The sequence below is a fragment of the Staurois parvus genome, unplaced genomic scaffold (assembly GCF_062004578.1).
Source record: "Staurois parvus isolate SC_StPar_1 unplaced genomic scaffold, SC_StPar_1.0 ptg000177l, whole genome shotgun sequence".
Classification (NCBI taxonomy): Eukaryota; Metazoa; Chordata; class Amphibia; order Anura; family Ranidae; genus Staurois; species Staurois parvus.
The window spans coordinates 4,638,657-4,655,060 of NW_028317973.1; the positions used below are offsets into that span (position 1 = coordinate 4,638,657).

The 16,404-nt window shown below is 45.1% G+C and overlaps 1 protein-coding gene across 2 annotated transcripts in view; it reads right to left on the bottom strand.

Moving 5' to 3' along the window:
* The window catches only part of UNC5B (unc-5 netrin receptor B), a 252,649-nt gene extending 242,746 nt beyond the window's left edge, over positions 1-9,903 (bottom strand). The window contains exon 1 of one of the 2 annotated variants that reach the window (XM_089677102.1): positions 9,494-9,903. In XM_089677102.1, coding sequence (XP_089533228.1) covers positions 9,494-9,572 — 79 coding nt within the window. In that variant the 5' untranslated portion in view covers positions 9,573-9,903. The remainder of the gene's footprint in view (positions 1-9,493) is intronic. The other variant, XM_089677103.1, reaches the window with a different exon arrangement.
* Positions 9,904-16,404: the final 6,501 nt, after the last annotated feature.

A 16,404-nucleotide genomic window follows, 5' to 3' on the forward strand; every position in this document is an offset into this window, starting at 1 on the left:
TTTTCCCCATGTATGGTGACTTTTGGGACACCCTGTGTATGTGTATATACCAGGGGCGGACTGACCATTCAGATACTTGGGCACTGCCCGAGAGCCCGAGGTCATTTGGGGGCCCCATGACATTCCCCTGGTACCTTTCATAGGCTTTTTTTGGGAGTGGTTTGAGTTTGGGCGAGGACACAGGGGCCCCATGATCCCCATGATGACATGCCCCTGGTACCTTTTATAGGCTTTTTTGGGAGTGGTTTGAGTGTGGGTGAGGACACAGGGGCCCCATGATCCCTATTGTCCGGGGGCCCCATGATGACATGCCCCTAGTATCTTTCATAGGCTTTTTTGGGATTGGTTTGAGTGTAGGCGAGGACACAGGGGCCCCATGATCCCCTATTGTCCGGGGGCCTCAGTTGTCAGTCCGCCCCTGGTATATACAGTATATATAATATACTGCTACATGTAAAGCCTGCATTTGGTCAATGGGCTAACATTTAATTTCATAGACAACAGTTCTCTTTGCTGTCCCACTCTACCTCATCTCTTTCTCCCATCGCTCATGCTATCATTGAATAAAAACAAGCCAAGAGGGACAGAGAAGAAAATGACCAAGAGGACAAACGAGAATCCCCGCATGAAGAGATTACTCCCTACAGTAAACGTGTATGTACTCAGGAGATCTCAATCACAATTACAGCCATTTGTCACAGCTAAACCGTGGGATACATTACACAACACCACCAGCCCAAGGTTAATTGTTTTTACTCCACATCACACTAGTACTGGTTAGAGACAGGCTTCAGCAATGCTGCTAAATAGCTATAGCAACTAATCCACAATAATTACTAGGTTTACTGTTGTAGATTTTTTTTAAACGGCTAATAACTACCACTGGCCTACTGGGTATTGACCGAAGCGAGTGATAAAGTAATAAATAATCTGCTGTAAAGTAGTAACTCCAAAGTGAAATGGATCATAGGGTACCCTGGAGGGATGCAATGCTGCCCACTTTGTGTGATTCATGAATATTTCGAAATTTTAAAGTAACTACAGCTTCTGGGCAGGAACATACTTAGAATCACAAATTAAATGCCAATGTCATAAGATGCATTTATTTTTCCTTCCTGGTCTGTTCTCTTAGTCCTTTAAACATCTCCCCCACTTCTCCCAATCCCCCAAAGTTGATGATCAACATGGTGACCTGATCAGAACTGTTGCCTATCTGCCGTTTTACAGAAACCAACCAAGTAGCTTGGAGGCTACCATCACTTGGAGCTACTCAGCTCCATTTAGATGATCTTGGAAATCCTTTCTTTTTTTAGTTTACAAGGTCAGACTGAGGCTTGAGCTTGCATTGGAAATCAATGGGTTTTTGAAGGCAGACTGTTACAGACAAAAGATAGCTGGGCAACGTTGCCAAGCTGATGTAGACTAAGTTGCCCTGCAGCACTAGTAAGAGAAAAGTAAACTCTCTCCAGGCCAATTACATACATCACAAAGGTCTTAGAAACCATCATAGCATATTTTTACCTGCATCTGTACATCTTACCTGCATCTGTACATCTTACCTGCATCTGTCCTGTACATAACCAAAAAAGGACATTACGGTTGTTTCCTCAAGTCACTGCTAAGTTAGGGACTATCCTACTATATTCACACAATCACTACCAGGCTTTTAAAATGTGAAAGCCAGCACTTCAGCATTCCTGTAGAGATATAACACCCTTGGCCAATGGAGTTTTTAAAGTTAAATATCCAGCTACCTGAACAGCAGATTTAAAGGGAATGTCTGGAGAGACACATAGAAACTCTCATTTGTTAACTTGCTTTTGTAGATACAAGCCATCAGGACCATCATTCTTATCTTGGCTTTCCTACCTATCAAGTCATTGACCTGGAATAGGCATGAGCATACCAGATCTTCCATTCATGCCCAGGTAAGTAACTCACCAAGAAATTAAGAAAGGATTGTGGTGACAACCTTGACACACGCACCTTCACAGAAAAAGTAAGCAATGGCTGTTCCCATATTTATATCTTGACAAGTTTATTTAAAAAAAAAACAATTAAAGTCATCAGTTCATGCTTGGTTGAGGTTAATTGGGGTTGTTACACTATCCACTTCTGCCAGATTTCACTTAGCTACTCACATGCTTTCTGTATTATTACAATACAGTTTTTAAATAGCACCTATAGTTTACGAAGTGCTTTACAATATAAAGGGAGACAATACAGCAACAATACAAAAGGGTTAGGAGGGCCCTGTTCCTGGGAGCTTACAATCTAATACTGTATGTGAGTGACTACAAAGAGCCCACAGTGAACAATGCAAAACTGAAGCAATGAGCAGGTAGTCTGTATTCACTATAAGCCTTTGAAGGCCTTATTTTTGGTTGTGACTAGAGGGTACATTTTAAAAATTATTTTTACAGCAAAATGCATCCAACAAAACTGGTCTTCCCCCTGCCTATGGTAGTCAGAAGAGTTGTCACTGAGGAAAACAGACAGTGCCTCCTGCACTACAATATTAGATAGTCCTGCAACGAGTCACCCTTCCTGTAGAACCTGTGAAATATCTCCAGAACAGAAGCTGGTTGGAATGAGTAAGACATTTATCAACTCTTGTAGCATACGTATGTATGAGAAAGGAGGGGGAGAATCATTCAGTCAAATAATTTTTACATGAACTTTTGGTCTTTTTTCACTTATATTGATTTCAAAGCCACAGCTCCTTTGTCCTGCATATAGGCAACAGTTATCCAATCAATAAATATATATTGACAGCAAATGATTCATATGCAATGAGTCTTTATTCTGGTCATGGCTATCGGTCACGTTGGATGGTTTAGAGCAGTACACACATTGATTATACCACCTGATACATACACAGAGCGACAGGTCTCTGGAGATTGCATTCTGATGTTTTCAATACTGCCTAGGTCATATTATATATTTATGAAGTTCCAGAAGATACACTTGGTAGACATATGTATGCAAGATTACCATGAGGCTATGTTTAGCAATGCAGCTCTGTAATCATTAATATATAATTAAATACATTTTTTAATGCAAGCAGTGTAAGTACCTGAATTTGACCTGGTATAAGCCCTCTAACCATACATTATACAATTTTCTTATTCAATCTCCTTTAGATCAGTAGTGCAAAGGCCTGTCCGATTGCACACAAATTGAAAGTGTTTAGGTTTGATCTCATATTATATGGATTTGGTAAATCTAATTGTATAATGTATGACCAGCCTTGCAGTCTCTGTATAGCAGGGCTGGAACGTGAGAGGAAGAAACGGCACAAGGAGCCAGTTCAAGAAGCTTGATGAACTTGGGCTCACAGGAAGTGGGTTAAATGATGCTGGCCATCAGACAGGGCATCTAGTGGCAGAAAAAAGTACTGCGGGTGAAATCTCTGAATACTGGAACAAAAGCTGGATTTGCTGTTTTATATTTTATTGGATATTCATATTTTATTATTTTATTTCTGGCTGGAATTCCACTCTATACCTTGCTGATCACATTTAATGAAATTTACCTCTACTAGGATACGTTTTCCAGAAACAAGCATATTTGCGAAAGCAAAAAAGGTACTAGCAACCCATGGTAACTAATTGTTCAGTCGTTTGACTTCAACAAACAAAAATGTGATGCATTGCTGCACATCACTGAACCATGCGCTGTCTAATTAAATACAGCAAAGTTTCTATTTAGTTAGTCTTGCAGAAAACTATATATATATATATATATATATATATATATATATATATATATATATATATATATATATAGTAAAGTATTTAAACCTGCTTATCTCATTTGCCTGGAGCCCAAACTACCATAAAGCTTTATAAAAAATTTAGAATCTTGCTACCTTGGTCAATGATTTGCATTGAAAGAAGTTGCAGACATTTCCATCCGCTTATGAAAATGCTGCAGGATAAACTCTAGCAGAATCCCTGCGACTTCCACCAGACAGTCAGTAAATAATAATAGTAGGAGCACCAAACCTGCACGTGGGAGCCGGCGCTTATTTACATCTTATGCAAAGCAATCATTTTCTGCACAGAAAGCAGATTTTGTTTTTTGACAGCAGACATTGCATAAAGCGAGTGTCAGGTATGCTGGCATGCAAAAGACTTGCTAAGTCAAGAGGACTGCGGGTTCAATCGCCATCCTTCTAGTGATCAGAACAGCTGCTAGTGGTTGGGTACATAGGGATCTCTAAGTAAAATGACTCATAAAGGACGCCTTCCAGATACAAGGAAAACACTTTGATAATCTACTGTTTTTTTTTTAAGTATTTGTTTTTTTTATATCATTTCTTCCCTGAAACAAAGGACTTATTAAACAAATAAGTAGGTTGATATACCTTTCGAATTTAATAAACGTTTATGTGTACATGTTGAAGTGTGAGATGCACTTAAAAACTCTTCTTATGTTGGCCATACCATACATTTGGAGGGGGCAGTACACATGCCATGGCAAATTTCATGGTACCCGGTGGCAAACTTGCCAATTCAAGTCAATGAGGCCACACTGCAACTGCAAGCCAAATGCTGGGCACCCAGTTGAGTCCCTATAAGTATGGTGTCTTGAAAAAAGAAAAAGAGGAGAGAGAGAGAGAGAGGGAGAGGGAGAGGGAGAGAGAGAGGCCGCCCTGAAAGTGCAGAATGACCGCCCACAGCCTGGGAGAAGAGGACAGCTCTGAGGCCGGCCAAATGAGCAAGCAAGCAATACGGCCTCTTACAATGCCCCTACAAATAGTGAACATTTAACTCTTGCATTGCAGGGGACCCCACTTGCAAGGGCATTTTTTTTTATAATCCCTCTGTTCAGCTTGAAGGGCTCCTGCACACCCCTTCCAGATACAAGGAACCCGCTTTGATAATCTACTGGGTTTTTTTTTTTTAAGTATTTGATTTTTTTTAGATAATTTCTTCCCTGAAACAAAGAACTTATTTAAGAAATAATTAGGTTGATGTACCTTTCGAATTTAATAAACGTTTTATGTGTACATGTTAAAGTGTGAGATGCACTTAAAAACTCTTCTTATGTTGGCCATACCATACATTTGGAGGGGGCAGTACACATGCCATGGCAAATTTCATGGTACCCGGTGGCAAACTTGCCAATTCAAGTCAATGAGGACACGCTGCAACTACAAGCCAAATGCTGGGCATCCCGTTGAGTCCCTATAAATATGATGTCTTGAAAAAAGAAAAAAAAAAAAAAAAAAAGAGAGAGAGGCCGCCCTGAAGGTGTGGAAGGACCGCCCACAGCCTGGAAGAAGAGGACAGCTCTCAGGCCGGCTGGTGAAATGAGCAAGCAAGCAATGCGGCCTCTTTTAATGCCCCTACAAATAGTGAACATGTAACTCTTGCATTGCAGGGGACCCCACTTGCCAGGACATTTTTTTTTATAATCCCTCTCTTCAGCTTGAAGGGCTCTTGAACACAGCCACAAAAAAAAAAAAAAAAGTAAAAAAAGCATTTGTTTAACAGAACTGCAATTTTTTCTATGGACCTGAACGTAGTTTTAATATGTACTACAGGTCAATGCAGGCAGTGCGTAAAGATCAGAAAACGTGTGCTGCATTTAGATCTGTCATCTGTGCAGACGGTCAGCATTTTCATTACGGCCATGTGCATGTACCATTAAACTGTGAAAAAGTAAAAAACAGCTTGTGATGATCGTTTTGTTTTTTTTTACAAATCTAGTTGAAATTCCCAAAAATAGATATTCTTAAAAAGGACTTGAATGATCTGCAATGATGACATATACACCAATGACCCTATAAATAGTTTTAAAACTCTGAATACTTTAAAAAGCATTTCAATGGCTGATAGAATTATGTGAATAAATAAAAGAGAATACATTTATACTAACAGATGTGAATGAGCTACAAGTCAGAGCAAACCATGCAACCGTATCTGCAGGCTGAACGCAAAATGATGAGTCGTCACCCATAGCAACCAGTTTACTCCTCCACCATGTGCAGCAAGACGAATAACCAGCCTGAGTGGTTACTATGGGCCACCGCCGCTCGCCTCATTAAACGAGCGTCCCGATTGGCAGCCATTAGGACTTCGGCAGACGCACAGCTATGTTGTGACAATACCCCACAAGCACAGAGACGCTTGTGGAGCCGGAGGGACAGGCAGGCCTGACAAACTCCAGCATAACCACAGTGGGATCCTGATCATCTCTGCTTTCCACATGACCAGTCAGTGCAGAGCACTGCAGGTACCAGCAATGTGAAGGGCAAATCGCATAATTAGTTCAATTACTGTTTTCCCACCACATAGCAACTTTATTCATCCAGACATACAAAATGAACTCTAATTAGACGTGCCGAGGAGTTTGTAAATCAGGGAAAGCCGGCTCCTACCAAGAAACACAATTCTTGCTGCACTTCTTCTAGGGCAACAAGACTTTTCCTTTAGTGGAGTAATCAATCAAAAATCTAGAATCAACACATATATATATATATATACACATACATACATACATACACACACACACACACATAGTATATACAAATATACATCCGCATTCCGCTGTATCAAACTCTCGGTGGGTCTATGGGCCAGCTCTCTAGGCACCATGACTGGTACCCTTGAAAGCCTTTTCCATAAAGCTTTCTTGGCCAATCTTTTACCAGGTAGGTTGCCAGTTCTTACCTCCACCCTCCCCAACTACTCAGCTTGGGATTGGCACGCAGAATGTGATAATATACATGCATTGCCAAGTAGTACACACATACTAGAGCCAAAATAGATAGGGGCCACTTATCCCTCCAGCACGTCTTTGGAGTGTAGGAGGACACTGGAGCACTCAGAGACAATCCAAGAGAACACAGGGAGGACAAGCAAACTTCATGCAAATACTGCCTTGTATTTTTAGAGGTAGGTTGCCAGGTCTTTCTTCAACCCTCCACTCAATTGTTCAACGTGGATCTGGCATGAAGAATGTCATAAAACATGCACAGCCAATTAGTACACACATACTAAAGCCAATTTTGACATAAGCAGGCTTAACAGAAAGCATGGAGAAGTGATGTGTAATCATCAGAGCAACTCCCTACCCGAAGTGTGGGAGGAAACCCAAGTGAACACAGGGAGAACATGCAAACACCATGAAGATGCTGTCCTGGAGAATTTATCAAGAAGTAAGCCACCAGGTCTTTCCTCGATCCTCCCCAACTTCTGAGCTTAGCATGCAGAATGTAATAATACATGCATAGCTGTAGTATCCAGTCTAGATAGGAGCCAACTAGCCTACCAGCATATCTGACATGTCAGACAGACAAAAACCAAAGTACCCAGAGCAAACACAGGAAGAACATGCCAACTCCATGCAGCATTTGTATATGGAGTAGGTCACTAGGTCTTTCCTTAACCCTCCCAAATTGCTCAGCTTATGACTAGCATGCAGAATGCGATAACTCATATGCACAGCCACACTCAAGAGGGCTAATTGAAACAGAAGCCAATTAAACTAGTTGGGAGTGTGGGAGGAAACCCTTGCTAACACAGGGAGAACATGCAAACTGCATGCAGATACTGCCCTGCCCAAAATTTAAACCAAGGACCCTAAGGCTAACTTGTGAAATACAAAGCCACTGTCCTACCCAATACATATAAAAATCAAACTCCTTCAATGAGTGTGAAAAGATTTGAGCTCAGCTGTCTGGAATATCCTCACATGTAAATGAAGCAGATCAGACACCAATACATTCTCCAGCACTGACTGCACCACTCCAAGACCTGATGGAGGAAAGCCAGACACTTCCAAACTTCAGCCCTGTCAATGGTTTTGTTTACAAAACATACACTGCTATTGTGGATGTTTTTAGTTCACCAGAGAGCAACATTGTTTATTTCTAGGCATGATCCCTGCAACCATGAAGAGGCAAGAGACAATAAAAAACAGACAGACTAGCAAGTGAGGTCTATGATGGGCTCTTTAATCCTTCATGTACACTTGTACTAGAACGGGCTCACTGTGGCCAAGCATCAGCCCACTGGAGGTCCTTGAGGTGAGCTATGTTATGTGTAGACCCATAGAAGTAGTACAAGGGCTCATCGGATAAAGCAAAGGGCAATCTGCAACAACCCAGAGTGGCCAGCAATCCTGGAAACACTTTTACAGCTGATGAAAGGTGAAATAGGTTACTGCACATACAACCTTCTCATCAATAGCACAAGCTGGTCTATTAACACCACACATAAAAGAAGAGAGTTGGACTAAGCAGGTAGATTCTACTCCATGGATGTAGAGGGGACTCCATACAAATGGAACCAGATATCTCATTGCCTTCTAATTTCAAGACATGACAAAAGTAACCCAGATACTCCATCAGCTCCTCACTTCAGATCATAAGGAAGGTACAGCGGATACTCCATCACCTTCTAACCAGATGATGAGGAAGGTGCCCCAGAATCTCTACCACCTACTCCATCATCACCTAACTAGATCAGAAGGAAGGTACTCCAGATACTCCATCACCTACTAACCACATCATGAGGAAGGTGCCCCAGAACCTCCATTACCTACTAATTTGAGATCATGAAAAAGGTAACCCAGATTCCCCATCAGCTCCTAACTTCAGATCATAGGGAAGGTACCCCATGATACTCCATCACCTTCTAAATTCAGATCATAGGGAAGGTACCCCATGATACTCCATCACCTTCTAAATTCAGATCATAAGGAAGGTACCCCAGATACTCCATACCAGATCATGAAAATGGCACCCCACATTCTCCATCACCACCTAACTTCATATCATGAGGAAGGATAAGCCAGCTTCCATCATCTCCTAACTTCAGTCGACAAGAAAGGTATCCCAGATACTCCATGGCCTCCTAATTTCAGATCATGAAGAAGGTTCCCTAGATACCCTTTCACTTCCTAACTTCAGATCATGGTATCCCAGACAACTCATCACCCCATAACTGCATTCACATGACGGAGGTACCCCAGATACTCCACATCTCATAACTTCAGATCACAAGAAAGGTTCCCCTGATGCTCCATCACCTCTTTGTTTCAGATCAAGAGAGGGGGGCCCAGATGCTCCATCACCTCCTAATATCAGATCAGTAGAGGGGACCCCAGATAGCCGGTGTACCCCGGATGCTCCATCACCTCCTAATTTCAGATCAGTAGAGGGGACCCTAGATAGCCGAAGTACCCCAGATGCTCCATCACCTCCTAACATCAGATCAGTAGAGGGGACCCCAGATAGCCGGTGTACCCCGGATGCTCCATCACCTCCTAACATCAGATCAGTAGAGGGGACCCCAGATAGCCGGTGTACCCCGGATGCTCCATCACCTCCTAACATCAGATCAGTAGAGGGGACCCCAGATAGCCGGTGTACCCCGGATGCTCCATCACCTCCTAACATCAGATCAGTAGAGGGGACCCCAGATACTCCAACACCTCCTCTAACTTCATCTTGCTGGGCTCTGCTCCTCCAGTTCTTTACCTGCTACGGACGATCCCGAGTCGGAGGCGACCAGTAGAAGGAGGATGATGAGTGTGCTGGGTATCCGTATGGCAGTCATGGTGCCCCGGGCACACTCGGCTATCACCTTCCAGTAAGCAGCCGTTCTTCCAGGGTCCAGCAGACAAGGATCGGAGCCCTCTCCCCCCCTCCTCGGCTTCTGATCGCCTGCCACAGCTTGGCTACACGGTGCCAGGATCTGCGGCGCACAGTCCGGGAGCAGCGAGCCGTCCACTACTTTACTCTCTCCACATCCACTTCCCTCGACTTTCCCCGACGCGGCGCATGTGAGGTGTGAGAGGCGAGCAGAGAGGCGCCTAGCGGTGTCCGAGCATCCTCCCCCTGCCCCGTCTACTGCCACAATGCCAAGGTGTCCCGACAGCGCCAGCACTGGCAGCGGGGAGCCAGCAGGGGGGACTTCTGACTCTCTGCAAACCAAGAGATCGGCTAGGGGCGGGGCTAGGGCACAGGAGGGGCGGGAAGGAGGCATGGAAGAGGCGGGACTGGGGTACAGGAGGCGTACTCTGATAGGCTGTGCTAGCGGACACACCACTCCCAGAGGCAGCCCGGGGAGTCCCAGCCCAGCTCTGACCAGAGGATCACAAACAGTGTGCATGTGCTCGGCTAGAGAGCGGAGTGTGCTGATAGTCTGTGTACACCCGGCTCTGATCGCCGCCACTACCCGGGGGAGACAGCCACAGCCTGTGTCATGGGAATCCCTCCCCTACCTATACTGTGTGTACACGATCGCTGCACGGCGACCTGCGATCACCCAACCCAGAAAGTCACAGCGGCCGTGCTGCGACTTGTAGTGCCCCCGATGAGCTTCATTCACTCATTACATGCTGGGACCTGTAGTGCCCCCAATGATCATTGCTCACACGCCTTATTACATGCTGGAACATGTAGTCCCCTGATGAGCTTCACTCACGTGTCTTATAACATTCTGGGACCTGTAGTGCCCCCAATGAGCTTCACTCACACGCCTTATTGCATGCTGGGACCTGTAGTGCCCCGATAAGCTTCACTCACACACCTTATTGCATGCTGGGATCTCTAGTGCCCCCGCTGAGCTTCACTCACGCACATTATTACATGCTGGGACATGTAGTGCCCCCGATGATCTTCGCTCACACACCTTATTACATGCTGGGACCTGTAGTGCCCCCGCTGAGCTTCACTCACGCACATTATTACATGCTGGGACATGTAGTGCCCCCGATGATCTTCGCTCACACACCTTATTACATGCTGGGACCTGTAGTGCCCCCGATAAGCTTCACTCACACACCTTATTGCATGCTGGGACCTGTAGTGCCCCCAATGATCTTCGCTCAAACGCTTTATTACATGCTGGGACATGTAGTCCCCTGATGAGCTTAACTCACGTGTCTTATAACATGATGGGATCTGTAGTGCCCCCGATAAGCTTCACTCACACGCCTTATTGGATGCTGGGACCTGTAGTGCCCCCGATGAGCTTCACTCACACACTTTATTACATGCTGGGACCTGTAGTGCCCCCACTGAGCTTCACTCACACACCTTATTACATGCTTGGACCTGTAGTGCCCCCACTGAGCTTCACTCACACACCTTATTACATGCTGGGACCTGTAGTGCCCCCACTGAGCTTCACTCACACACCTTATTACATGCTTGGACCTGTAGTGCCCCCACTGAGCTTCACTCACACACCTTATTACATGCTGGGACCTGTAGTGCCCCCACTGAGCTTCACTCACACACCTTATTACATGCTTGGACCTGTAGTGCCCCCACTGAGCTTCACTCACACACCTTATTACATGCTTGGACCTGTAGTGCCCCCACTGAGCTTCACTCACACACCTTATTACATGCTTGGACCTGTAGTGCCCCCACTGAGCTTCACTCACACACCTTATTACATGCTGGGACCTGTAGTGCCCCCACTGAGCTTCACTCACACACCTTATTACATGCTTGGACCTGTAGTGCCCCCACTGAGCTTCACTCACACACCTTATTACATGCTTGGACCTGTAGTGCCCCCACTGAGCTTCACTCACACACCTTATTACATGCTTGGACCTGTAGTGCCCCCACTGAGCTTCACTCACACACCTTATTACATGCTGGGACCTGTAGTGCCCCCACTGAGCTTCACTCACACGCCTTATTACATGCTGGGACATGTAGTCCCCTAATGAGCTTCACTCACGTGTCTTAGTACATGCCGGGACCTTTAATGCCCCCGATGAGCTTCACTCACACGCCTTATTACATGCTGGGACATGTAGTCCGCCGATGATCTTCACTCATGCACCTTATTATATGCTGGGACCTGTAGTGCACCCGATGAACTTCATTCACACGCCTTATTACATGCTGGGACCTGTAGTGCCCCCGATGAGCTTCACTCACGTGTCTTATTACATGCTGGGACCTGTAGTGCCCCCGATGTGCTTCACTCACGTGTCTTATAACATGCTGGGATCTGTAGTGCCCCGATGATCTTCACTCACGCGCCTTATTACATGCTGGGACTTGTAGTGCTCCCGGTGAGCTTCACTCACGCCTTTATGCATGCTGGGATGTGTAGTGCCCCTGATGATCTTCACTCACACGCCTTAGTACATGTTGGGACCTGTAGTGCCTCAATGATCTTCACTCACACACCTTATTACATGCTGGGACTTGTAGTGCCACCACTATACTCAGACTTTTTCTTAGTTGATGCCACATATGTTTTCTGGGACATGTAGTGCCACAGCTGATCATTACTTTATTCCTTATCTGCTGGGACATGTAGTACCTCAGATGGCTTTCACTTACACTCCTATTTCTCACATGCTGGGATATGCAGGACCGGATTAGGAGCATCATGGTCCTGGCGCTGAGGATTTTGCTGGGCCTTTTTATGAAAATAAAATGAAAATCAAACAATTGATTTTGTTTTAAACAAATTAAATTAAATGGAGGAGGGAAGAAAAGGGGGGGGGGAGAGAAGGGGGAGAGGGGGGAGAGAGAGAGAGAAGGGGGAGAGGGGAGGAAATGGGGAGAGGGGAGGAAAGGGGGAGGGGGGAGAAGAAAGGGTGAGAGAGAAGAGGGGGTGAGAGAAGGGGAAGAGAGAGGGAAAGGGGGGGAGAGAAAGAGAAGGGGTGGTCAGTATGGATTCTATGGTGCTCTTCTGTTTGCTGAGAGGGTGGAGGGAGGGGGAGAGAGTGATAAGGGAGAGAGGGAGGTGAGAGATAGAGGGGGGTGAGAGGGGAGGGAGAGAGAGGAGAGGGGGAGAGAGAGAGAAAAGGGGTCGTCAGTATGTCTTCTATGGTTGACTTCTGTTTATTGAGAGGGTGGGGGGAGAGAGAGGCGGTGTGGGGGGGGGAGAGAGAAGGGGTAGTTAGTATGTCTTCAATGGTGCTTTTCTGTTTGTTGAGAGGGAGGGGGGGTGGGGAAGAGAGAGAGAGGGGGAGAAGGGGAGAGAGAGAGAATCTTAGATTGTAAGCTCCAAGGATCAGGCCCTCCAAACCCTCTTGTATTGAACTGTACTGTTGCTGCATTTTCTCCCGTTATATTGTAAAACGCTCAGTAAACTGTTGGCGCTATATAAATCCTGTATAATAATAATGGGGAGGAGAGAAGGGGGAGGGGGGGAGTGAGAGAAGGGGGAGCCACCCCTTTCCTCAGTTGCTGAGACATGTAGTGCCACATCTCATGGTCACACCTTTCCTCAGTTGCTAGGACATGTAGTGCCACATCTGATGGTCACTCCTTTCCTCAGTTTCTGGAACATGTAGTGCTACATCTGATGGTCACTCCTTAGTTGCTGGTAGATGTAGTGCCACATCTGATGGCCAGTCCTTTTCCTTAGGTACAAAGCATTTAGCAGCCTCAGTCCATTTATTTAATCAAACTGTCACCAGTGTTGTTTTTGGGGTTTTTTTTAAACTTATTGTGTATCTGAAATCATAAAACCGCTTCTAAAGATTGGATTCCTGTCCCTTAATGACACATGTGACACTGTCACCAAGAAGAAAAGCGCCCAGCGTCCACATTGCTAAGTGCATGACTGCTATTGATTTGTAAATTATACTCATAACTGCCACCACCCCTCAGCATCTATGCCAGCAATCAATACAAGCTTTATGTTGGTGATCAACTAGCTGCCTCTTCAGCCTTTATACTCAGTTCCTATTTTATGTCAGATCTTTAAACCATGTCCCTAACAGCTCCTAATTGACTCTCCTCCATCCATATACATTACATCTGCAGTGGAGTTCACTGCTCAGTGACTGGGACACGACTCTAGTAGGCTTTTTACTCTGAACAATACTGCTGCCGTTTAAGTTGAAAGGGACAGACTTTTTCATAAAGTGTGCAGAATGCTTTATGCCGTGCCATCGCCTTTCGCAGGACTGTGTGTTTGAAAGAAAAAAAAAAAAGTAAATGGACGGTTGAGAGAATAGCTGTTGGCAATGCGTACGTGGCTGGGAGATTGTTGGGGCTGTTTGTCTGGATAGTCTGCTTCCAATGGACTGCACACCTACACAGCTCTGGCCTGATAACACAGGCCATTTTTTTAAATGATATATATATATGTAATTTTTATAACTTTTAAAGTTTTATATATTTAAATATTTTTGATAACACCAAACCCCCCTCCTTTTCCAATGCACACACATTTTTTTTCTGTAAATCCTGATTATCTGTAGAAGGCATGCATAAGTAAAACTGGTCACAGATCAAGCTGATAACATTTGGTTCAGAAGCATCCAGGGACACCCTAAACCCCCTGTGGGCATCTCTTGTGGAGAAAAAGCTATAATATAGATTAGGTTTTCTGGGGTGGGGTGGCTTAACCATTTCCCCAGTATAAGGACAGCACCAGGGATGTCTGCTCAGTATATTTTTTAAGTGGTTGTAAACCCTTACATATAGCCAGTGAAGTGACTGGCCTCAGGTGATACACATAGATAAAACAAATCCTCCTACACAGGGCGTTTTTCCTCTGAGATAAGGGGCAGAAACTCCTCCTTTCGAGTTACCCCTTGGTTCCACTCTCTACCCGCCTCTGAGCGCCTCTCCTTGGTTCCACTCCCTACCCGCCTCTGAGCGCCTCTCCTTGGTTCCACTCCCTACCCGCCTCTGAGCACCTCTCCTTGGTTCCACTCCCTACCCTTCCCTCAACAGTAGAAAACTCCCAGCCATAATTGACTCCCCCAGTATGTATAGATCCCCCAACACACCCCAGCACCCCTTGCCATTACATGCTGGAGGAGCCAAAACTGCGTCCCCCCCCCCTAAATAAGAGCCCTGCTCCTACATAAGTTGGACCTATCTATCTGCAGTATTCTCTTCTCTACACCTGTTGCTGAAATTATAAAGCTTGTCTGAACTGTCAGAAAAAAAAAGGAGCAGAGAGCTGAAGTTACATACCGCAGAGCTCAGTGAGACGAGTTCTGAGAGCTGATTAGAGCAAAGAGACACACCCCTTCCACACAGGAACAGAGCTGAGGCTGTCAATCTGCTGGAGGTCCCTCCCTGTCACCATTTTTCTCTTGGTGTAAGGAAAGCTTATCAGAAGTGATTCATGGTAATAGAGGAACAAGGCAGCAGATGGAGATTACACTTAGTGCTCTGCAGTGAGTCAAGTACACACTATAGAGGGATATGCTTTGTTCATATTTCACGTCTGAGGTGTATAATCACTTTAAGTGTAGCACAGACAATGTAAAATATGGAAAGCTATAGTAACCGTTCAGGGTTGAGATTCAGACGTGAAGCAACGTGAAGACCCACCATTCAGTAAAGAGTTAAAGAAAAATAAAAAAATATATAAATTTACACAAATTAAATAATGTAAAAAAGTAACATAATAAAGTAAAGCACTGTGAGCAGCACATATATACAACTTTACAAATGGTGCAGTGAAAGGAAAATTTTTCTCCACACACCAGTAAAGAATTAAACACACACACACACCTTCCATCCCCCCTTCAAAAAAATTAAAGGAACACTTTGAAAACACATCAGATCTCAATGGGGAAAATATCATGCTGGATATCTACAGTATACTGATATGGACTGGGTAATGTGTTCGGAACGTAAGGATGCCCCATCATTTGATGGAAATGAAAATGATCAACCTACAGAGGACTGAATTCAAAGACACCCCGAAAGTCAAAGCGATACAATGATGCAGCAGGCTAGTCCACTCAGTAGTTTGTATGGCCCCCACGTGCTTGAATGCATGCCTGACAACATCGGGGCATGCTCTTAATGAGAAGACGGATGGTGTTCTGGGGTATTTCCTCAAAGATCTGGACCAGGGCATCACTGAGCTCCTGGACAGTCTAAGGTACAACCTGGTGTCGTCTGATGGACCCAAACATGATATCCCAGAGGTGTTCTATTGGATTTAGGTTAGGTGAGCATAGGGGCCATTCAATGGTATCAATTCCTTCATCCTCCCAGCACTGCCTGCATACTCTCGCCACATGAGGCCGGGCATTCTCATGCACCAGGAGGAACCCAGGACCCACTGCAGCAGCGTAGAGTCTGACAATGGGTCCAAGGATTTCATCCTGATACCTAATGGCAGTCAGGGTGCCATTGTCTAGCCTGTAGAGGTCTGTGCATTCCTCCATGGATATGCCTCCCCAGACCATCACTGACCCACCACCAAAATGGCCATGCTGAAGGATGTTACAGGCAGCATAACGTTCTCCACGGTGTCTCCAGACTCTTTCACGTCTGTCACATGTGCTCAGGGTGAACCTGCTCTCATCTGTGAAAAGCACAGGGAGCCAGTGGAGGACCTGACAATTATTGTGTTCAATGGCAATTGCCAATTGAGCTCTATGGTGTCGGTCAGTGAGCACAGGGCCCACTAGAGGACGTCGGGCCCTCAG